This window comes from Dermacentor variabilis, chromosome 7 (assembly GCF_050947875.1).
Source record: "Dermacentor variabilis isolate Ectoservices chromosome 7, ASM5094787v1, whole genome shotgun sequence".
NCBI classification, from domain to species: domain Eukaryota; kingdom Metazoa; phylum Arthropoda; class Arachnida; order Ixodida; family Ixodidae; genus Dermacentor; species Dermacentor variabilis.
Genome location: NC_134574.1, coordinates 12,914,912 through 12,938,659, shown reverse-complemented (window position 1 = coordinate 12,938,659; position 23,748 = coordinate 12,914,912). Strand labels below are relative to the sequence as shown.

The following is a 23,748-nucleotide window of genomic DNA, read 5'->3' as shown; positions in this document are numbered from 1 at the left end:
GCCAGGGGCAGCTTGCGCGTTTGGCAGCATCGAGAAAATTGAAAATGGGAAAAGGAAGAAGAAGAAGCGAGTGCCGAACGAGCAGGCGAGGCGCGCTCGTGATTTTGGAAGATGCAGGACCAGTGCGCTGTTCCGGGAGCTCCTGCTGCAGTACCCGAAGTGGCCCTGAGGACGCACCTGCCTGTTGGTGCCAACGCAGAGTGGCGCCTGGTGTGGCGCTGTTTGAAGCAAGCAGGCTGTTGCCTGCTCGTAGCGCGGACCATGTCGGAGCAGCGTAAGGCTGTATCCAGGATGAGGATTAATTGAGGCATAACCAAGGCCCTTGCTTTGAGGCTGTCTCTCGCTCGAGGTGCCATGTGGAAGTGTGGCGGTGCAAGCCACCTGCCCGACACCCGTTTGAGTGCGCGGTAATGCAGCCGGGGCCCGTCGCCTGCCTCATCTGACGACCGGTGTCGTCATCGTACCTTGGCTTGCCTCCCACAAGAGTCATCATGCCTTGGCTTTCCTCCAACTAGAATTGTCACGACAGTTCTACCGCCGATCGTCGTCACCATTGGAACTGAATATGTGAGACGTTTTCACTCCTTTCTTGAACGCTGCACGTAGGACTTAATGTAGACATATGTTTGTTTTAGTGACTTTTGTTCTGTACTATGTGTTTACTGCTTGTTTTGTTTCACTTCTAGCATCTTTGATAAATGTTGGTTTACGTCTGTCCGTGAATCTCTGACGTTCACTTGATTGCACACAGACGTAAGTGACGAACAACCGTGACACAGGTATTCCTTTTTTTCTCGCTCGTGTGTTGCTTGCGCTATTTCAGTGGCACTTCTCTTTTCTTTTATTTTAAATTGCGATTTGTTCTGATCTTGTACATAAAGTAAGTATTTCATTCATGACTGGATTTGTCGTCACTTTTGTAGCCTGACATGCTCTTGTGGTGACACACTCCGCGCATATTTCTGCGCACCTTCCGTCTTCTTATCATCTGGCCCAGCGTAACACAGCTGCACGCTGGACTGCATGGTCGATAAAACATAGCGCCACCGCCACGTCACCCGAGGTATGCGTCACCGACGGTGGCTATAAAAACAGGCTGCCTGGCTGAGAAAGACCGCTTTCTACCTTCCGCTACTGGGACGAACATAGCGTTGGTATGCCTGTCTGCTGCCATCGTTAGTCGAATAAAGAAACGTTACGTTTTTATGTTGGGATTCGTCCTTCGGCAGACATGACATCCCACATCTGGTGACCCGGACAACGAAAAACAACGTATCACCATGGACGAATAAGACGCCCTTCAACGGCAGCTAGAACTTCTCAACAGACAGCTTCACACGCAGCAAGAGGTGATCCAGAGGCAAGAACAACAGCTTCAGGAACGGCACGACCAGCTCAATGGTTCCGTGCAGCAGCATCTTGCCGGCTCCGCCGAGGACGTCACAACCCTGGCAGATGGCATCCCGCACGCTGCCCCGCACGGCGTCTGGCGTGTCGCTGTAAAGCTTCCGCTGTTTTGGGCCGACTCACCCGAGGTATGGTTCGCCCAAGTTGAGGCCCAGTTCTCCCTCGCGCACATCACGCAAGACCGGACCCGCTACGACTGTGTCGTCGCCCACCTCGATGCCCGCTACGCCAGCGAGGTCCGGGATATCCTTGCCAACCCACCAACGGCCTACCTTTACGATCACCTGAAGACTGAACTCATTCGCCCCTGTCACTCTCAGAAGACCAGAAGGTGCGACAACTTCCGTCCGCAGAACTTGCCGAGTGCAAGCCTTCGCAGCTCCTCCGCCACATGCGTGCTCTCGCGGGCAACATGGAAGTCCAGGATTCGTTACTGCGAACTCTTTGGCTTCAACGACTTCCAGCACACGTCCAGGGAATTCTGCAGGCTCATCTTACGCTACCTCTCGACCAATTTGCCGGGATCGCTAATCGTGTCATCGAGGTCTCTGTGCCGCCGTTGTCACCACTGTTCAGGCTGTCGCCGCACCGCTGAACACCATGGAGCTTGCGCTCCGTATAGACGATATCAACCGACAGCTCAGCTCCATTCAACGACGATTGGATCAACACTTGCCGACGCGCCCCTCGCAAAGCCGTGGCCAGAACACTACCCCTTCACAGCAGCCTGGTGACGACGACCGATGCTACTACCATCGACGCTTTGGGGACAGAGCACGACAATGTCGACCACTCTGCTCCGCTAGAAATCAGGGAAACGCCAACGGCAGCTCGTAGCCACGGCAGCGAGCTGCCAACTTGGAGGCCGTTGCATCTTCGTCACCTACCAAATTACGAAGCAGCGGTTCCTTGTCGACAGCGGTTCTGACATTTGCTGCTACCCGCGAGCCCATCTGCAAGGTCCCCATCCTTCTACGTCTTTCGAGCTCAGCACGGCAAACCAGTCCACAATCAAAACTTACGGCTCGCTCTGCCTGCACGTCCAGCTCAAAAACCTACGCCGTGACCTTCATTGGAATTTTGTCATCGCCGACGTCACCGAGCCAATCATCGGCTCAGACTTTTTGGCGCATTACACCCTCCTTCCGGACTGCCGCCACGACCGTCTCATCGACGCGACAACGGGACATTCCGCGCCAAAACAGCGAACGACTACCCACCAGCCAAGCATCAAGCTACTCAGTGTCGAACATAATTCACCGTACCACGCCATCCTCGCCGAATTACCCGGTTTGACGGGCCCCAGCGGGTTGCCACGTGATGTGCAACACACCACTGTGCACTACATCCGGACCACCCCAGGCCCCCCGGTTTTCGGTCGCACCTGTCGCCTTGCCCCGGACTGCATGCGCATAGCCAAAGCAGAGTTCGAAGCCATGCTCCGGGAGGGAATCGCCTGCCCCTCCGACGGCCCATGGGCCTCGCCACTTCACCTCGTCCCGAAGAAGACCGAAGGCTGGCGGCCCTGTGGGGACTACCGTGCCCTCAACGCCCGCACCATTCCGGACAGGTACCCCGTTCACCATATACAGGACTTCGCCCATTGCATTTCTGGCTGCCACGTTTTCTCCGTGCTAGACTTGGTCAAGGCATACACACAGATACCCGTCAATCCAGACGACGTCCGGAAAACTGCAATCATTACTCCTTTCGGCTTGTTCGAGTTTCCCTTCATGAGCTTTGGCCTGTGGAACGCCGGACAAACCTTTCAACGCTTCATTGACGAAGTCGTCCGTGGCCTCGACTTCTGCTTCGTCTATCTTGACATATTGGTCGTTTCCTGCAACACCGACGAACACCACAGGCACCTTCGTCTGCTTTTCCAACGCCTCGATGACGACGGCTTACTCGTCAATGTCCCTAAGAGCACGCTCGGCGCTTCAGTCGTCAAATTCCTCGGCCATGAAGTCTCATCAGAGGGAACTCGACCCTTACCTCAACGCATCTCAGACATGCAAAATTACACTCAACCAACCACCGCTAAAGACCTTCGCCGTTTCCTCGGCATGCTGAACTTTTACAGGCGTTTCTTGCCACACGCAGCCGAGTACCAGGCTCCCCTCCATGATGCCTTGGCTGGTCTACGAGGAAACCAACCCGCCACGTGGACACCGGCTTTAACGCAACTTTTCGAAAAATGCAAAGCTGCTCTTTGCACCGCCACCTTTCTCTCCCATCCTGTGCCAGACGCTCCCTTGGGGCTCTTCCCGGACGGCTCTAGTATTGCCGTAGGCGCCGCCCTGATGCAGCGCATAGACGACACCTGGCATCCCTTGGCGCTCTTCTCCAAGAAACTCTCAGCTCGCAAAACGACCCCCTCTGCGGCCAGTCCCATCGACGAAACCACGAGCCCCACCCCGTCGAGTTCGCCAGCTTACTACAGAGAACTTCTGGCGATATACGAAGCAGTTCAGCACTTTCGCCAGATTCTCGAAGCACAGCACTGCACTATCTACACCGACCATAAACCTCTGACCTATGCCTTCTCTCAACGCCGTGACAAACTCCCACCAGTCCAGCAGAACCAGCTCTCGTTCATTGCTCAGTTTACTACCGACATCCAACATGTCAGCGGGAAGGACAACGTGGTCACCGCCGCGCTTTCACACGTGGCAGCTATTAGCCCTTCGCAGATAACAGCTGATGTCCTCGCCAAGGCTCAGACTACGAACGCCGAACTGCAGGAGCTTCTTAAGGGCGGGTCCTCGCTACAGCTGCAGCAAGTCCCCATACCTGAATCGACAACAACTATCTACTGCGACATATCAACAGCAAGAAGCAGGCCTTACGTGCCCCTTTCCCATCGCCGTGGCCTCTTTAACCAGCTACATAACCTCAGCCATCCCGGCATACGCGCCTCTGCACGCCTCGTGGCCGACCGCTATGTCTGGCCCTCCATGCAGTGGGATTGCCGCACCTGGGCGCGCTCCTGCATTCAATGCCAGCGCGCTAAAGTCACCAGGCATGTCACTTCACCACTCGGCGCATTCCCCCAGACCTCTGGTCGATTTCAACACGTCCACCTTGATATCATAGGGCCCTTGCCTACAGCTGGACGCTATCGCTACTGCCTCACCGCCATCAATCGGTACACCTGATGGCCTGAGGCATGGCCTCTCGAGGGAATCATTGCAGAAGAGGTCGCCTCGGCCTTCTTCGCCGGCTGGATTGCCTGCTTCGGGCCCCCTCACCGTGTCAGCACCGACTTAGGACGACAGTTCGAATCGCACCTTTTCCGGCTGCTCGGGCTGACCATCGGGTTCGAACGCTCACGGACCACCAGCTACCACCCATGCACCAACGGGATGATCGAGCGTGTCCACCGACAGTTCAAAGCAGCCATCATGTGCCACGCGGACTCAACCTGGCCTGAAGCCATCCCAGCCGTCAGCCTAGGTCTTCGCGCCACCTTCAAGCCCGACATTCTGGCTACACCCGCAGAGCTCGTCTACGGGGAACCCCTCCGTCTCCCAGGCGAATTTCTTGCTGCACCGCCATGCACCACCGCGACGTCAGATCCCACCGATTTCATCGCCCGGCTCCGACGCACCGTCGCTGCCCTCCGCCCGTCACCTGCAGCTCACCACTGCAAGACCGCCCTTTTTGTCTTCAAGGATCTGGCAACGTGCTCGCACACTTTTCTCCGCGACGACACCGTCCGCCGGCCTTTACCGCCACCTTACAGCGGACCCTACCCAGTTCTCCGTCGCGACAACAAAACCCTCACCCTGCGCATTAAAGGGAACACCGTCCGCGTCTCTATCGACCGGCTGAAGTCGGCCTACACCGATTCCGCCGAACCAGGGAATACCAGTGCATCCACAGATGTCCATCCACGACCGCCGACGTCGCAGCCTGCTTCTGTCACTACACGCAGCAGATGTCGGGTACGCTGCCCAGATTTTTACAAGCCCTGATGGCTCTCCACGCCGCGGGGGGGGGGGGGCGATGTGGCGACACACTCCGCGCATATTTCTGCGCACCCTCCGTCTTCTTATCATCTGGCCCAGCATAACACAGCTGCATGCTGAACTGCATGGTCAATAAAACATAGCGCCACCGCCACGTCACCCGAGGTATGCGTCACCGACGGTGGCTGTAAAAACAGGCTGCCTGGCTGAGAAAGACCGCTTTCTACCTTCCGCTACTGGGATGAACGTAGCGTTGGTATGCCCGTCTGCTGCCATCGTTAGTCGAATGTAGGAACGTTACGTTTTTTATGTTGGCATTCGTCCTTCAGCAGACATGACATCCCACACTCTCGTGTACTTGTGCTCTATTGTGTTAGGCATCATTATCTTTTTAGATAGTATTTGCTGCTGCTTTTGTCTCTCAGTATAATCTTATGCAGTTGTTTCACATGGTATTCGACGTTAGGTTTCTGTACGATAGCTATTTTTTCACTGCTCAGTGTACTATATAAGTGATATTTACTACTGCTGTAGTATAGCAGACTTTCGTTAAATCGACTCCGGTTGATTCGATCGCAGCCGAAGGTCCCGGCCGGCACCCATGCACTTCTATGGGCTCAAACTTTCGTTATTTAGATGCTAAAACCGGCCTTTGACAGATCATTCAAACTTGCCCAGTCAGCACACATGGGCCTGACCATGTGACCCCAATACATTGACACTGACCCCAATAGCGACCCCTTTAATGGGAGCATCCGTCCCAGCAGAGCTTAGCAGACAGTGAATGCATTGAACACATGTCATCTCTCGTTGAAACGGCCTATTTTCTGCCCACCCTCGGATGATTTGCAAGCAATAACCATAGTTCGCAGTGTTTGTTAACAGTATTTACTGGATTCTAACATGTGCTTTTTTTTAATAGAGAAAATTGAACTGAGAATTGCCTGCCCGGTGCAATTGCACGTGAAACCAAACCACCTTCGCAAAATTTGCATGCTTTAACACACGACACAAACGTATGGTGCCCAAGCTGAATTTTAAAGAAAAATGTGCGGCAAAGGTGACCTTAGGGCACGGGCCGCCATTGTGCATTAATCTTTATTGCTAAAAATCGCGTGCATGTTAGATTTCTACATTATTTAATTACTTAGGACACATAAAAAGTGTAAGCGCATTTGATTGGGGGCGGTGTTAGAGTAGGGCAAATAATTCCAAATGAATCAACGGTGCACTTTGGCGTTTTTTCTGCATCTTGTTTATTTCGACCAATTGCAAATTGTATAATTAGCTCAATTTCATCAGTCCCGTCAGAGTCAAATTAACAGATGCTGACTGCATTATATTACTTCGTATTAGTTTATATCTCATTGACGCTTTTGTTCTGAACGGATGATCCTTCCTCCACTGCATCTAGTTAGCTCCACATTTCACCTTGTTCCTTTTATAAACCTAAAGGTTCTGTATTGCCTCACTGCCAATGTGTTGCCTAGTACTGCCTAAAGTATGGCATTAAGACTGCCCTTACTTTCCTAAATAAATAAACAAATGCACTTTGCCAAGGCAATGCATCGCTAAGCTCATTAAATTTTTGGATGCCAGTAAAAGCAACTATGTTGGGCAACCGATCATTCCAATCGATTAGCGTTCTAAGTCCTAGAGAGACCAGCGTTGCTCAATGGCATATTTGACACAGCAATTTTGAACTGCTGCCGAGGCGAACAAGCACCCAACCCCACAGAAAGCGATGTACTTGGTGGGCGGCGGTCGGGTAATTTTTGGTTTCGGAGACTAATCTAGTTCATGATATCCATTGGCAGGACAATTTCACTTCATTAAAATTAGGCTTTAAACACATGGATCTTTATAGGAATTTCAAGGGCAACTGCATTTACTTCATTATATCTATTATTTCGTTAAACGAGGTTCGAATGTATATTACACAGTCATCGGCCAACAATCGAGTAAGCAAAGATCAAAGCACACTGCCAGAGGGTACCCAAGACATGACATGGGCTAGAGAGGAGCTTTAGTTGTTGAGTTGTGGCATTCGAAGAGAAAGAAAATTCATCATCTGTAGAAAAATATTTGGGTCAATATCTAGGCTAGCCAATTTTTGAAGAAGCCCGTGGGTAGGAATACGGCCAAAAGCCTTCGAATAGTCGACCCAACTACTGACGTCTAGTGACGATTGTAACCCGAGAATAAATCCAGCCAGTTGAGTGTCCAGCACGGCCGGCCAACCACTAGCACTCACCAGAGCGGCCACAGTCCGAGCAGGAGACGAGTTCCTCCGGCTGCCGTGTCTTTTTGTTCTCGCCATTGTCGCCCAGGCAGAAGTCACAGTAGGGGCTCGGGTTGGCCAGGGGCTTCCCGCTGGCGCTGCGGCCCTGCGGCGGCGGCGGGGGCGGCTGCTGGGAAGGGGCAGGCACCCCCGCCTCCTCTGCAGGGGGGGCAGCACCCCCCTGGGGGGTCTTCAGGAAAGAGAGGAATGAGTCCTGAAACTTGCGCAGCCCAGCCAGGGGGCTGTCGCCCGAGGCGGGGCCGCCACCGCGGCCACTGCCAAACTCTCCACCAGAAGGCGCACTGCTCGAGCCACCGCTGTCCTCCTGCAAGACACGACACTTCAGAGGGGACGACTACGCATTGCGCAGGTTGTAGGCTTGAATTCACTGCAGCAGGCAAAGCTGTACAAATATTCAGTCAAGCTAAAGTGATGTAGATTAATGCTTGAGAACATCTAAGGCTTCCAAGACGGAGCTTTAGTAATCGAGAAATTTAGGTAAATGCAGGACAAGATGTGAGAATCCAGCAGAACAATGTCTGATGATGTAGTGACTCCTCATTATTTTTTTATTAGTACTCGACTAGTCATAGGCTAGTAATAAAAACATCATTGCACTGCATTATAAGCTGGAAGAAAATGGTACTAGTCTACTCCTATTCTTAGAAAAAACAACTTTTTGCTGATGCTCTTGACGCCAGGTTTCATTTTCACTCTTCTCTGCACTGCCAGCACTTTTGTGTTTCAGTAGTTTTGTTATCGTGCAATGCTGGACTGATTTTGCTGGCTCATGAAACTGCAAGTAGCAGAAAACGAGGCCCAAGATTGTTTTTATGATTTGACGTGCTCTTTCCCTTCCTTTTTAGCACTGTTGACTCTGCCTTGGCTCGGTTCCTGCACTTAGAAACCATAATACCGGCATCAGGCGCAGTTTCAGTGACTGACGGCAGTAAAGGGTGGTGATGGCATACACAATATCACAGCTCCCTGCTCGGGGGTAAGTGATTTTAGTTGCGCTAGAGGACTCTTCAGTGTTTTTATTTAATTTTTTATTGTTATTTTCTTCTTTTTTTACGTGAAACAATTGTTGCGAGGTTTCTAGAATGGCAATGTAACTACAGGCGTGCGAATATCGAATAGTAGATCTCGAATCTAACATCAAATCGAATCAAGCTGAATACCTAACCACTCAACAGCAGCAGTTGCGGCCACACGGATGTATTTTCACTGTGCAGGCAGCCAACAGCAGTATCCAGTAAGTGAAATACCCAGGAGCACATTCACTCAGCTGAACCCTTGTGTCCTGGGTAGACTGAGCACTGCGTAGCTGCTTCGACTCACAGCGCAAAGGATGGGCCGCCAGAGACTGCACTTCCTTCAACTGACAGCAGCAGTTGCATCTTCTAAAAGCTGTATTTTCACTGTAAAGGTTGGTGCTACGCTGGCATTCAGTTACAGACAACTAGCGTTTTTTTCGTCGTAGCTGCTGTCCTAATGTGGGATTGTGCTATTGCGTTGTATTGCACAGCAGGCATTGTTTTACTGCTTAGCATTGATGATGTATGGCGTTTTGTGGCGCAAGGGCCAGTTATGGCCAAAGAGCGCCATGTCTGTGCTAATGAGTTTGCAGTGTACTTATGTTTACTATGGCGTTGGTGTGAGGTGGCTGTAAAGAGGCCTTAAAATATACGCTCTAAAGTGCGTAAAATCTGTATGATAAAATTATGGCGATGACGTATGACTTGTACTATGAATATTTAGATGTATTTAAAAAGAATGATACGATAGGTAAAATATAGCAGATTATAAGAAATGCTAGAGCACTACTGCTTCCATAGGGCCCTTGAAAACACAAGGGCCTGGAGGCATGTGCTATTCAGAACAATTATCGCAGCGGCATCCTCTGGAGCGAGGATGCTCTACGAATTTATTGGGCTTATAACGTGTAGAACTACATCCTTTAAGAAGTCGAGGACTGCCTTGGTGTTAAAAAGCGGTTCCTTACCAAGAAACATTGCTGGGTGAAGAGGTATGCAATGACGATATGCAAGAGGAAAATGCTTCTTTCTTTCAGGTTCGGCTTCGCGACACTCCAAGAGGACGTGGAGGACGGTCAGCCTCTCACCACATCGACCACAGGTTGGCGGTTCGTTTCCAGTAAGAAGAAAATTGTGTGTACCAAATGTGTGCCCTATTCTGAGGCGGCAGAATAGGACATCTGTTCGCCGTGATTTTGATGGGAAGGGCCAAAAACCTAGCTGTGGTTTTATAACGTGCAGTTTATTGTTTATTTCTGCGTTCCACATGCGTTGCCAGTATTGTCGCAGTTTCTTACGCAAGAAAGGCTTGAGATCTGTGAACGCGACAGCAACTGCAGAAGATGTGTTTAGTGATGTGAGTGATGTGGCCATTTTATCAGCCAGTACATTGCCCTCGATACCTCTATGGCCAGGTACCCAGCATATTATGATGTTCTGGTTAGATGAGTACGCTTTACACAATACCGAATACAGTTCATTGAATACGGGATTTTTATGTTTGCTGAGTGACATTAAGGCCTTCACGACGCTGAGAGAGTCTGTATAGATCGCTGCTTTTGGAAGTTTCGATTTTCTTATGTGCTTTACAGCAGAGAGTAGTGCGTAGGCCTCGGCCGTAAAGATACTTGTTTCCGGATGCAGTACATCGGATTCCGAAAACGATGGGCCGACGGCTGCATAGGATACCCCGGCATTTGACTTCGAAGCGTCTGTGTAGAACTCTGCGCAGGAGTGCTTGTGCTGGAGTTCTAGGAAATGCACTCGGATTTCAGCCTCAGGAGCGTGCTTTGTAACTTTTATAAAGGATATGTCACATTGTATCACCTGCCACTCCCAAGGAGGTAAGAGCTTGGTTAAGTGCATTAGGCGATGCTCGAGGAGCGGGACATGCATTTCATCGCTAAGTTGCTTCACACGCAGCGAGAAAGGCTGTCTTATGGAGGGACGATTGCTGAAAAGTGTAGCGCACGTCATATCGGTAATGTTATGAAAACATGGATGTTCAGGATTGTAGCGTACTTTAAGGAAATATGTAAAGCTAATGTATGATCTCTGTAGGTGGAGAGACCATTCATTTGATTCCACATATAGACTTTGTATGGGACTCGTTCTGAAAGCGCCAGTGGCCAGTCGGATTCCCAGATGGTGGACTGGGTCTAACATCTTTAGCGCGCTCGGGGCGGCAGAGTTATACACAACGGCACCATAATCCAATCGAGACCGAATTAGGCTCTTGTATAGGTTCATTAAACACTTCCTATCACTACCCCATGTAGTCTGGGATAGAAGTTTCATTAAGTTCATTGTTTTCAGACACTTTTCTTTAAGATGTTTAATGTGTGGGACGAAAGTAAGTTTATTGTCGAGTATAACACCTAGAAATTTGTGCTCTTTGTTTACAGGTATCTGATGTCCACACATTTCCAAGCAAGGATCTGGGACCAGGCCTCTCTTCCTTGCGAATAGCACACAAGAACTCTTTTGAGGATTGATTTTAAAACAATTTTTCTCTGCCCACCCTGACACCTTGTTCAAACCATGCTGTACCTGTCTCTCGCATACTGCGAGATTACAGGATTTGAAGCCTATTTGAATGTCGTCCACATAGACGGAATACAAGATGGCCGGTGGTAAGGAAGCACGAAGCGTTGTCATCTTAACAATAAAAAGTGTGCAACTGAGCACGCCTCCCTGGGGTACACCAGTTTCTTGTGTAAAAGGACGTGACAGCACATTGCCAACTTTCACCCGGAAGGTACGATTGGACAAGTAGCTTTTTATTACGTTGAGCATATTATCATGAATGCCCATTTCCGATAAGTCTCGCAAGATGCCGTATCGCCACGTTGTGTCATACGCCTTTTCCATATCGAGAAATATCGAGAGGAAGAACTGTTTATGTATAAAGGCGTCCCGGATATTTGTTTCAATACGTACAAGATGGTCGGTTGTGGAACGCCCTTCTCGGAAGCCACACTGATAGGGATCAAGCATTTTGTTCTGTTCAAGGAAATGGATCAGTCGCCGATTTATCATTTTTTCAAATACCTTACACATGCAACTTGTGAGGGCTATCGGGCGGTAGCTTGCCACTGATGAAGGATCTTTGCCTTGTTTTCAAACAGGGACCACAATGGCTTCTTTCCATGCGGTCGGAAGGTACCCTGCGTCCCAGATAGTGTTGAAAAGTGTAAGTAGTGTCACTTGCGTGTCATTGTGTAAGTTTTTCAGCATTTCGTACATGATTCTATCAGATCCTGGTGCGGAGCTCTTGCATACGCTCAAGGCAGCTCTCAATTCGGCAATACTGAAAGGACGGTTGTAAGGCTCATTCTCTCGGCTTTTTCTTGTTAAAGGCTTACGTTCTTCTATTGCTTTATATATGAGAAAAGATTGCGAATAATTGTTTGAACTTGACACGCTCTGAAAGTGCTCCGCAAGTGAGTCTGCCTGATCTTGCAGTGTATCGCCTTGTGTATTTACCAGAGGGAGTGAATATGTTTGTCGCCCTCTAATTCTATTTACTCTGTTCCAGACTTTGGCCTCGTCTGTAAACGAGTTAATGCTCGATAAATACTTCTGCCAGCTTTCTCTTCTGGCCAGTCGGCGGGTTCTCCTGCCTTGGGATTTTACTTGCTTAAAGTTCACTAGATTCTCTGCAGTGGGAGAAGCGCGTAGCAACCCCCACGCTTTGTTTTGTTTCTTACGAGCGATCCTGCAGTCTTCGTTCCACCACGGGACCCGCCGTTTACATGCCAAGCCATGTGCTTCTGATATGCATTTAGATGCCATGTCTATAATGAAGGCTGTGAGATACTGCACAGCAGCATCAATTCCTAAACAAGACATGTCATTCCATGAGATATTAGTTAAGTTTCGGAACTTCTCCCAGTCGGCTGTATCGATCTTCCACCTAGGAGCCTGTGGTAGAGATTCTTTTTCTTTATGTGTTTTTAGCAGTATGGGGAAGTGGTCGCTTCCATAAGGATTCTTGGTGACTTCCCATTCGAGTTCAGACAACATACAAGGGGAAACTAGGCTGAGGTCAATTGAAGAAAATGTTCTGTTTGCGAGAGAATAATATGTGGGTGTCTTCTTATTCAGCAGACACGCACCGGACGAAAAAAGGAACTGTTCAACGAGGCGACCTCGCGCATCGATACGAGAGTCTCCCCACAGGCTGCTGTGCGCATTGAAATCCCCAAGCACAATGTAAGGTTCTGGCAATTCGTCTATGAAGGACTGAAATTCATGTTTAGTTAATTTGTAATGGGGGGGTATGTAGAGCGAGCAGACAGTGATAAGTTTGTTGAGGAGAACAGCACGAACCGCCACTGCCTCAAGGGGCGTTTGTAGCTGCAAACGTTGACACGCTATGCCTTTCTGAATAACAATGGCAACACCGCCCGATGATGCGAGAGCATCATCGCGATCTCTGCGAAACGTAACATACTGTAGCAGGAAATTTGTGTGTTTAGATCTTAAGTGTGTTTCCTGTAGACACAGCACTTTTGGATTGTGTTTTTGGATAAGCTCTTGTACGTCATCAAGGTTCCTAAGAAGACCTCTGACATTCCATTGAATTATTTGTGTAGCCATCTTGGAAGGAAATAAGTGCTGTGTGTATGGAAATGGAGGTGTTGCCTTAGGTTACAGAGCTCTTTCGAGGCCCTGTAACGGGAGTTCTGCCCTTTCTGGAGCGTTCGAGAGAGTCTCGACGCTCCTTAGGCGCTTGGTGCGCCTTGAGGATGGGTGTTGTGTCCATTGCCTCTAGTGAGGCTCCGGACACGTGCTCTTGCGAGCGAGAGGTTTTCAGGGTGAGTCCCGCCTTGGAGGGCAAGACCCCTGCGCCCACCAGCCCGGAGGTCGATGGGGCACCCTGCGGGATTTGGCTGCACCGGCTGTTGCCAGCGCTGGAAGGGGCCGGGGAAGTTGGGACAGCCTCGGCGGCGGCCACCGTCGGGGTCGATGGTCCCTCATTCTGGGTCGACGGAGCAGCGCTAGCTGCAACCGCCGCGGGGGCAGATGGCGTAACTGCCGACTCACTGCCTGTGGGTCGGACAGCCGCCGGAGGCCGTTGTGACGCTGCCCCCTGACGCGCCACATCGGCAAAGGTTTTCTTGGGCAGGTACGATACCCGCCTGCGTGCCTCCTTGAAACTTATATTTTCCTTTACTTTAACTGTTACAATTTCCTTTTCTTTTTTCCAGGATGGGCACGCCCGCGAGTACGCGGCGTGCTCGCCATCACAGTTCACGCAGTGTGGAGCGTTTTCGCATGTTTCAGAGGTGTGTTCGTGGGCACTGCATTTTGCACATGTTTGGCGGCCTCGGCAGCTCTGTGAGCTGTGGCCGAAGCGCTGGCATTTGAAACATCGGAGTGGGTTTGGCACATACGGCCTGACACGGAGCTTGATGTACCCGGCCTCGATTGATTCGGGCAAGATACTTGATCCAAAAGTAATTATTAGGTACTTCGTCTGAATCTCTTTTCCATCCCGCCTCATATTAATTCTTCTGACATTGATCACATTTTGTTCGCTGAAGCCCTCCAGTAGTTCCGCTTCAGTCAGCTCAAGCAAATCATCATCTGACACAACACCACGGGTGGTGTTCATTGTACGGTGCGGGGTTACTGTTATGGGGGTCTCTCCAAATGACACTAGTTGCGGTAGTTTCTCATGCTGTTTTACATCGCGGAGCTCCAAGAGGAGGTCGCCGCTTGCCATCCTCGACACTTTGTAACCTGGACCAAAAATATCAGTTAAGGACTTTGAAACAAGGAATGGTGAGATGTTTCGCACTGCTTTGTTTGGCTTTTCGGAATGAATAACATGGAAGCGGGGAAAGTTCTGGGTTTGGCGTCCAAAAAACTTGAACACATCTTCGGTGCGCCCTCGTTTCTGAGGGCGATCAGTAAGGGAGGGGAAAGAAGTTTCCATGAAAAATGTATGCATTCGGCAACAGCGCCGACCGCCCACCACGGAGCCCAACGAGGGGACGCGGCAGAGCTTGCGTACAAGTCTGCACGACGCCAGTCGTACGCCGTCACTATAACCGAATATGGTGTACCCAAGGTTGGATAGCCACACAGGGTTAACCCTTGCCGCCAGGAGAAAGGAAGTAAAAAGAAGAGAGAAGGAGACAGGAAAGGTCAAAAAGTGAGAGATAAAGACGAAGATTCGAGGAGGGAGAGACAGGAAAAGGCGACTGCCGATTTCCCCCGGGTGGGTCAGTCCGGGGGTGCCGTCTACGCGAAGCCGAGGCCAACGAGGTGTGTTGCCTCCGCCGGGGGGCGTTAAAGGTCCGAACACCCGGCATCCGCTCAACCCCCAGGATCCCCCTTTCCCCGGACACGGCTAAGCCGCGCACGGCTACACGCGGGACGGTCCAACCCTCGTGTGCTCGGGTCCGTGGTGTCGCAACACACCAAACGCCTGCTGACGCAGACGCCCCTGCGGGGCTGCTTAGCATTGTATAACTCTCTTCTTACTTTTATTTTTTCTTTAAGTAAGGTCCATTGGTGTGCATGAAGCCTGCTATAGCATGCTTTCTACATCCATGTACAGTTAACTAAGTGTAAGGAACTGGTTAAGTTATTCGAATACCTGAAGCATGAATTGAACAGTAAGTTTTGTGACATGTGCATGAGCCTTGAAAGTCTCTTTCAAGGCTCTTGCACGTGTCACAAAACATTTTGTTCAATCTTGTTGTTCAATTTTGTTATCTTACGGAATAAGATAAATCAAGAATAGTTTATACTTCATAAATGAAAAGCATGAAGGAATGAAAGAAACAGTTAACTGCATCGAAAAGAACTATGAAGAGCTGGCAGTAACTGTTACAAAGCTTCAAGAAGAGTGTGCCACTCTGTGGGCGCAACTGAAAGACCAAAACATAAGACTCGTGCAAAATGAACAACACTCGAGGTGTTTGAATATAGAAGTCAAAGGTGTGACACAGAATCCTAATGAAAAGGTGTGGGAGAATGCTACAAAGACTGCTGGTGCAATCAGAATGGGACTTGATCACAGTGAAATTGAGGCATGCCATTGCATTCAAACAGTGAACGCTAGTACAACAAACATTGTAATACAGTTTGTAATCGCAGGGCTAAGTGCGATTTGGTTCCTGAAGCAGTAGGCCAAAAAGACATAGGCGCATATACACAAACGAGCACTTATGTGCTCATTTGCATGCACACCGCCTTCAAGACATTCGTTGCACTTTTTGAAAAGCTTTTGCAGACGTTGCAGAACAAAATTTTGATGTGTTTACGGGTGGTGATTTGAGGGGAATCCCCGCTCTTTGAAGCCAAAAATTAGCCCAAACATCTCTTTGAGTCCCATTGCTCTAGATTGGTGCAGAGCATTTATTCTTGCTTGATTGGACCCCTCTATCATCCTTGATTGATCTAGCCTTTGCAAGAATCACTATGAACATGTTGTGAAATGCTTTCTCATTTTCTCAAAATAGCACTTTTGATGGTGTCACATTAGGAGTGTGCAAATACGAAATAGTAGATTTCAGATAGGATATCGAATCGAATCAAGCAAAATACAGCCAAACATCTAATCGAATATCGAATGTCAGAAAATTTTTTTGCTAAATTTAATGCTTACTAATTTTGGACACGAAAATATGGTGCCGTACATGCTGGAAGTCTCCTAGCATTGCATGACAAGAATGTAGCTAGGTACCAGTAACATAGCTAGATAGAAACTAAGATGCAGTAAAAGCTTGTTAATTTGAATTCCGCGAGGATGTTAGGAAAATTTGAATTATACAAAATACAAACTAATGAAAGTCAGAGAAAAGAATCGCTCCATTAGTCCGAGTATATAGTCCAATGTGGCTTGAACACGTGCGTATGTGCATGCACACACACTACATCACATTGGCGAGAACATCTGTAGTTCGAAGCACCGGTGCAGCCAACATAACTGGACGTGGCCAATGCCCTCCGTGGTGCCCGATGTCGAGCTGGCTCTTGCTCCAGCCGTGCATTTATCACGCCGACCAGCAATGCATGGCACGGAGAAGAAAGGTGCCCATGTCTCTTTGCCGATGGTCACTGACAGCCGTTCAAAGTATTCAAAGCGGCTCGCGTGTTGGGCATCATTCTGCACATGCTCCAAAGAGAGCAGCCAACAGCGCGCACATCGGAGTCTAGAAGGGATGGCATTTTGGCTGGCCCAGCACAAGCGGCATAGCGGGACTGGCCGCAAGCGGCATGCCTCGTAAGCATCGGACTGTATGCATAGTGCACCGCTTAATAGAGGTGCCACAAATAGCCACCTAGCGATGCTTCCAACAGTACACTTGGGAGCAGGAGCAGACCCTTTGCAGCAAGGAAGGCTGAAGTTCGCGGCTGTGATTTCTTCCTTTGTTCAGGTGCCAGACTGCTTCTTCTATGGTGACAGCTGCAGAGAAGGTGCTGACCTCTGTGGGAGAGGGCACGAACACTATGTTACTGGTGTTTCGGACAACCCGGTCCCCGTACGTGTCAAGTGCATCCCGCAGACAAATGCAATGAACCCCATTTACACGAAGTGGAGCTCATGTTTACTAGCCGCTAGGTTTTGTTGAGTAATTTGATGTCTCGATTGTTTTCGTTTTTTTTTTTAAGTTCTACCCTTGCCGTAATACTGCTTCTGTACCTCAATGCTAGGCACACGTCGCTAGTGCAGACTTTTGTCTTAAGCAAATCAGTATGGTATGATTTCTACACATGTCGTTGTGATCTTTCTGCCGACGATAACATGTGACATTGCTGAATAAATGCCGTTAAAGTCGCCTCAAGAAGAGTAATTGCGAATAAATTTATGGAAACGCATACACTAGTCAACAAAGTATAAGAGTGCAAGTTATTGTTGTACTGCTGATGCAATTGTGCTAACATATGCCAATGAACTGCCATTCCTGCTACGGTTTTTGCAATTTTAAATTCCCTAAGGCAGCTGCTAGGAAACATGCAAAGCTAAAGTTTGACCAACTTATCAGTAGCTTTCTTTTTTTTTTCTCAATTGTTTCTAGAGAGAGATGCCACATTATATATTTAAAGGCAGAGCAGCACCAGCCAAAGTAAATGGGCGCTGGCCGCAAGGATGGGTTAGTCCTCTGCGGCGTAAGCGTAACACGAAATAATTCAGTTCAGTACAAAATTCACATGCAAAAAGGGACTATGTTATGCAAAAACATGAAGTGCGTGACAGCTGGTGCGAGGATTTACTGGGCCGCATAAAACCAACTATTTCAGTTCTTGCAACGTTCAGTAGGTTTAACATACAACACGATGCACTCATGCAGTCATGCTGCCTAGCTACTGCAACGCGGTAAAGAAGCGGCAAATGGCATTCGGAACTTAAGCAAAACGTCTTTAAACCACACGCTGCACTGCAGACGAACTTCATCGCTTACCCGTCTAAATATGTTCGAGTGGAAAAAACAGCGATACAAAAGAAAGGACGAGAACAAAAAATTTCCCACCAAGCGGCGGCGATCCATTGCTACCGTTGCTCCCGCCGACGAGGCTTTGCGGGAAACGATTAGAACTGCATCACCGGCACGTTTTGCCGGTATTTGAGCACCCCACCTCGCAACAATTCTTCTTCGACATTCCTCGCAGCTTTGGCCACCCCACACATGCGAAGTTGCTTATTTTGCTCTGAAAACCTAAGTTAGACAGAGAACCACGATCAACGATGCAGTAAACTACGGCGCACGGCTGGCTCCTTTGCACTGCGCAAGGCCGCCACCAGTGGCAGGTCCATCAGCGCCCACTACGCGCATAAACGCGCCTTTGTGTCGCCGAAACTTGCTGCAAGAACAAGAGCTGCACTCTAAAATGCACTCACAAAACGCACCACAACGTGCTGTGACGTTGGTGTACTTTCGTAGCTGCACTGGCTGCACGCTGCTGAGTTCCACTATACGTATGGGTGGCGGCCAAAGCTGGGATATGTAATATCCATGTAATAGATACGTGTAATAGCCACGAATTTTAAAGGCTATGCTCAATGTCAGAAGACTAATCTCAATGTCACAGCTGCCATGTTTCAAACATTACCTGGTGCCACTTCTCGGCAGAACACTTTGTAAAGAAAGAGCATGATGTGACAGAAAGAAGTACGAATGTAAAGACGGAAAAGAAAGAAAAACACACTGCGCTGCGTTTTTAGCTTGAAGGTTGTGAGAGAGGGTGAGCACAGAGCTATTGGCCATGCCTGGCCAGGCGCAGGCCTCTCCAGTCGGGCCTCAACAAAGGGCCGCAGACGGAGATAACAAAGCACAGCTTTGCACCAGCGTCACCAACGTGCTCCTGCCCACTAGCACTCCCTCCATATACGATGGCACAGAGTTCGAATTATCGGTGACGATGCAGATTTCAGTTAGTGGGATGCTTTAAATATTGTTGGACAGGCCGCACCGACTACATAGAATTATCCAAAATTTCGAATTAACAAGTAGTGAATTAACAAACGGTCTACTCTTTAAATTAAAGGAAACACCAAATTAGTATACTAGCACTGATTACAGCTCAGTTCTAGTACAGTCAAACCTCAACATAACAAACTTCTATTTAACGAGATTCGTGGTATAACTATTTTAATTTCCTGATCTTAGTTCCATTGAAAACAGTGTATTACTTTTCGCAATTTAACGAAGTAATTTCACGACACGGTTTCAATTTAACTAAGTTTTTTGCCATTTCAAGCATGTACGTGGAGCCTGTATGGCTAGTAAATCTAGCAAAAAATATAAAAATGTAGGCCAAAGCAAAAGTTATTTCAAGAGACCTTTCACATGAAATTTTGGATTCACAATGACGCCATTAAAGCACGCGTGCTGCGATGCAGTAGTCGGTAAACATTGCTGCGGCAGATTTGGCATTGATAAACAACTTGCAGAGGGCAGGGGTCACGCATCAGCTCGCAATGCTTGGAGAAACACAAGAGCTGGCGCTTCCTTCTGTGCAAGGAGGATGGGGAGAAGTGAATGCGCCATAGCATTATCAAGCACGCGCTAGGGGAGGTAGGGCAGGAATGCGCACCCACCTGCACTCTCCTCCCAGCACACGTGCATCCTCCTGCACGCACCCTCACACCGCACCTCCTAGGTAATCTCTCCCCGGCAAGTTCAAAGCCAGGTCTAGAAGGTTGGCGCCTTCATGTGCATTCAGATTCTCGCAGGCACGTCTAGTATTTATGGTCGTGTAATCTAAAGTTTCCGAGATACGGTGTGAAGCGTTCGCTTGCGTTGTGACAGCGGGTTCATGATCATCAAGTGAGATCTGTTAATGTTTACCTAACCCATGTAATGCCTATAAAACTAGGAACTTTACTTTGTGTAGTTGTCTCTTTGCTATTGTCATCAATGTTCCGCCTTTCTGGCGAAACCGACTTTTTTTTTTTTGCTCAGAATAAATATCCGTATCTTTTTATAATGCTGATCTTAATTTATGGGTGCCGCACAACAAGACACCTGTAAATCTCGGATGCCGTGAGCCTCATTGATGCATTGCTCTCAGCGTCATTTGCACCACATGCGCTGGTGCTTATAATCACGCTATTATGGCCCGACTTTCTTGCAATTTGTTTATGACTGCTTACTGACAAAGTACTATCCACCAGGAATGCTCCGGGAATTATTGAAGTTGTTTTTACTGCTGAAACGTTAAAACCTCGAATTAACGAAATGTGCTATTTAACGAAGTTTTAAGTTGCAAGTATAACTTCATTACATTGAGGTTTGATTGTATATGAATGTCAGGAAAAAATTTTTTAATACAGAATTTCTGTTGAACAGAATGGAGTGCATTGTGTCCTCTGAAACTAATGAATTAGTGATGTTCTTCTGCACTGAATCACAATAAAGTTTGCGGGGTTCTCACACCCATGCTCTTGGGACAAAGGAACGACAACACAGTAGTGCAAACCATCACAAGGGCATTTATTGCACCTTTCATAGATCAATGCCTGCTAGCTGAGTTGCTATCCACAAAACATGCCGATGGGCGCGCGACAAATATAGAAGTCCCACCCACCGCGACCGGATAACGAGCGAATATGTTCGCCCCATGCTGGATTCCAACGACTGGTTGTTCGCGTGTACAGTCACGCGAACAGTGGCGCGTTCGAAGCAGGCCCCGCGAGACGGTCTCGCAGAAGCATGGATCGGCGCACGTCCGCGCTGCTTGCCGTCTCCGACCCAAAGAGGACGCGCCTTGTCTTTCCCGCACCCAAGTAACCCCGCCGTGAGGCGGCGCTAGCAGCACAGCACTCGCGCCATCTCTCGCACTGCGCTTCAACCGCTCTGACCGCCGCGGGCGCCAGGCCACGCGGCGAAGCCGCACTGCAGGAGACGGGAGCTATGCGGGAAAACAAGATATCAAGGGACGTGTGAGAGTCACGCATCCCCACAAGTTCTCAGTTTAACCCTTTGACGGTCAATGACGTAAATATATGGCGCCGCGAACAAGTCCGAAAATGGTCGATGGCATATATTTAAGGCGTCGTCTGTACGTTTAAAAAGCGCGCCAATTTCCTAACTTTTTCTTTTTTGTCATGTGCTGTCATTATGTGGAGATACAGGGAATTTTTTTCGCACGCTTCCCTTTCTTGGTTTTCGTTGCATGGTTTGTTTTAGCGCTAGTTTGCTCCCGCACGTCTATATACTACCACTCGTGCAATGGCGTGCGTGCGGGTGGGCGGCCATTTGGATTTTGTTTCGCAGGTAGTTTTGGCTTTTTGCACTTGCGAAACCGATGGCTATCTCGTTCCTAATCGCTCAGAGGGCGACCGCCTGTTTCTCGCTCTTTTAGTGGTCACAGGGGTGCGCATAGGAAGGATGCCGCCGTGCATGCATTTCCGTTTCTTTTCTTTTTTTTAAGACTCGCAAAAACTAATTGCCCTAGCTGGTTGGCGATAAAATGAAGATTAGCGGAAGTTTGTCAGACGTGTTGCTTTTTTTTGATGGGCACACAACCAAACAGTTTTCTTGAGTGCGCGCACCTACCCAGTTCGATTACGCTATGGACGTACGTATTAGTGTAAGAACAAGAACATTTGAGGCTTGCGAAATATTCTCATGTGCGGATTTTCAAAGGCTTGAACTATGCGCATAAAAATGCATCAAATTTTTAATTCTGATAAGTTTATTTCCTTTTTTATTGTTGTTATTCATGAATGAAGAGTGCATATATACCAACGCAAAATACTTTTTTTTCTCACTTGACGGTCACCCTAGAAAAATTACGGTAATTTTTTTTTCGAAATAAATCCCTAAGAAAAATCGGAATCTGCAATAAAAAAAAATCGACCCTGGGTGGTCACATATGGCGAAAAATATCGACCCTCAAAGGGTTAATCGTAGACCTGTATTTTGCAGCAATCTTTCATTTATTGCACAGAAAGTGTTGCTTCCCAGTCTTTTTCCAAAATGAAGAAGGGCTATCCAAACTTTACAACAGGTGGGTAAGGCCAATCTATGCAACAGGCAAAAGCATCATGCATCACGTGACTCTAGTATCTGGCGCCGACAGTAAAGAGCAGGCACCGTCCAAGCCATTTCGTCACCAGGTTGGGCATTATTTGTCACCTGTGAAAGATTCCAAAATCTGCAGGGTCACGGCAACTTCGCATGATGCTCCTCCTCTTCCTCCCCCCCCCCCTCGTTTATCCGCCGTCTGCACCAATGCACGCAATCAGGTCATGACACTTTCAGGCCCGCCATGTAAATCCAAAACTAGTCTTGTGATGAGTTGCTCAAAGCTTTTAAAAAAGATGAAAATGAAGAAAAAGAAAGAAAGCAGCGTCCGTCTACAAATGGTGTGGGTAACAAGAGATCGCCGTTTCGTGCATCACAAGGTGGCGACTGTGAACAACCTTATCGCCATCCTGTGCAGGCACTTTCGTTTGCGAGGAAGTTTGTCGGCTTTCCGAGTTCTGCTGCTGCTGCTGTTCCCCTTTTTCGTGTCGCGTTATCATTTCGATCGGTCCTGTTGATGCGGACGAACCTTCAGAAGTGGTGGTGCCGTTCTACAAATAGCGCCATCGGAAGAAGTGGAAAAGCATACCACCATACCAACTAACTCTACTGGAGGCACCTGCACAGATGGGCTTCCTTCTTATCTCGGCGGCCAATGTGTGGACAATGTGAGGACAGCGGCCAGACTACATGCCAGGCACCTACCTAGGGCCCCCCCCAACCACCCCTGAAGCTAAGCAGCCCCCCCCTCCCTACCCGCGCCACCACTTTTCACACACACTGCTAAAGCACCACTAAATCAATCTTGAGACTTGACAGCTATTCGGCGGTCAACATTTTGCTGCCTTTTTCACTCCTTTTGGACGGCGGTAGTCATCGGCATCTCCTGAGGTGTGAGGGCCAGTTTTCAGATCGATTCAATGCCCACGCGATTAACTCGATATGAGTTCACTTGTCACCATCTATTACAACGGTCACGCGCGTCGCTATTGCTTCGTTAGTTCAACCTTTGTTTAGACTGATCCAGGGACCAGAAAAGGGATTCGATTCGTAGTCAGCTGGCCTGTATGCTCGTGGAGCGAGTTGCGGCCGGAGACAACGCTATTTGTGTTTAAATTTTCCTTTTGCTTCATTATTTCCTCCAGTGATGTATCACCGTGACGCTGACATATCCTCGGAACCATATACCCATGATATACATTAGATAAGGTGCAGAATAAAATCATGTGAAACAGCATCCTCGATCAAACCCTGCAATAACCGTTAAACCCATAAGGAATATGAATGTCACCTGTTGCCTCGTCTGGTCTTTCCGTAATTGTACAGCACTTCCCTACAAAAGTGGCAACTGGAAACAAGAGTCGCACGGAGTTAAGAAATTAAGCAATCTACTAAGGGAGAGAGCCGAGGCAACAGCCAAACAGGAAGGAAAAACGAAAATTAACAAATATAACCCTTGCTAGTGGAACCATTTATGGATCAACATCTTTTTATTTAAGAAGAAGTAGAGAAAATGCCACCAGAAGTGGAGAATGATTCTGTGTGTTTTGAATGACGCTTCT

The 23,748-nt window shown here is 48.6% G+C and overlaps 1 protein-coding gene across 6 annotated transcripts in view; it reads right to left on the bottom strand.

Annotated features, from left to right (window-relative positions):
• The window catches only part of d4 (double PHD fingers d4), a 238,169-nt gene that overhangs the window by 88,486 nt on the left and 125,935 nt on the right, over positions 1–23,748 (bottom strand). For all 6 annotated transcript variants that reach the window (XR_012829468.1, XR_012829470.1, XM_075698246.1 and 3 more), the window contains exon 6: positions 7,633–7,984. Coding sequence is in view for 4 of the 6 variants with exons in the window: in XM_075698246.1 (XP_075554361.1) it covers positions 7,633–7,984 (352 nt within the window). In the remaining 2 variants the exon portion in view is untranslated. The remainder of the gene's footprint in view (positions 1–7,632; positions 7,985–23,748) is intronic.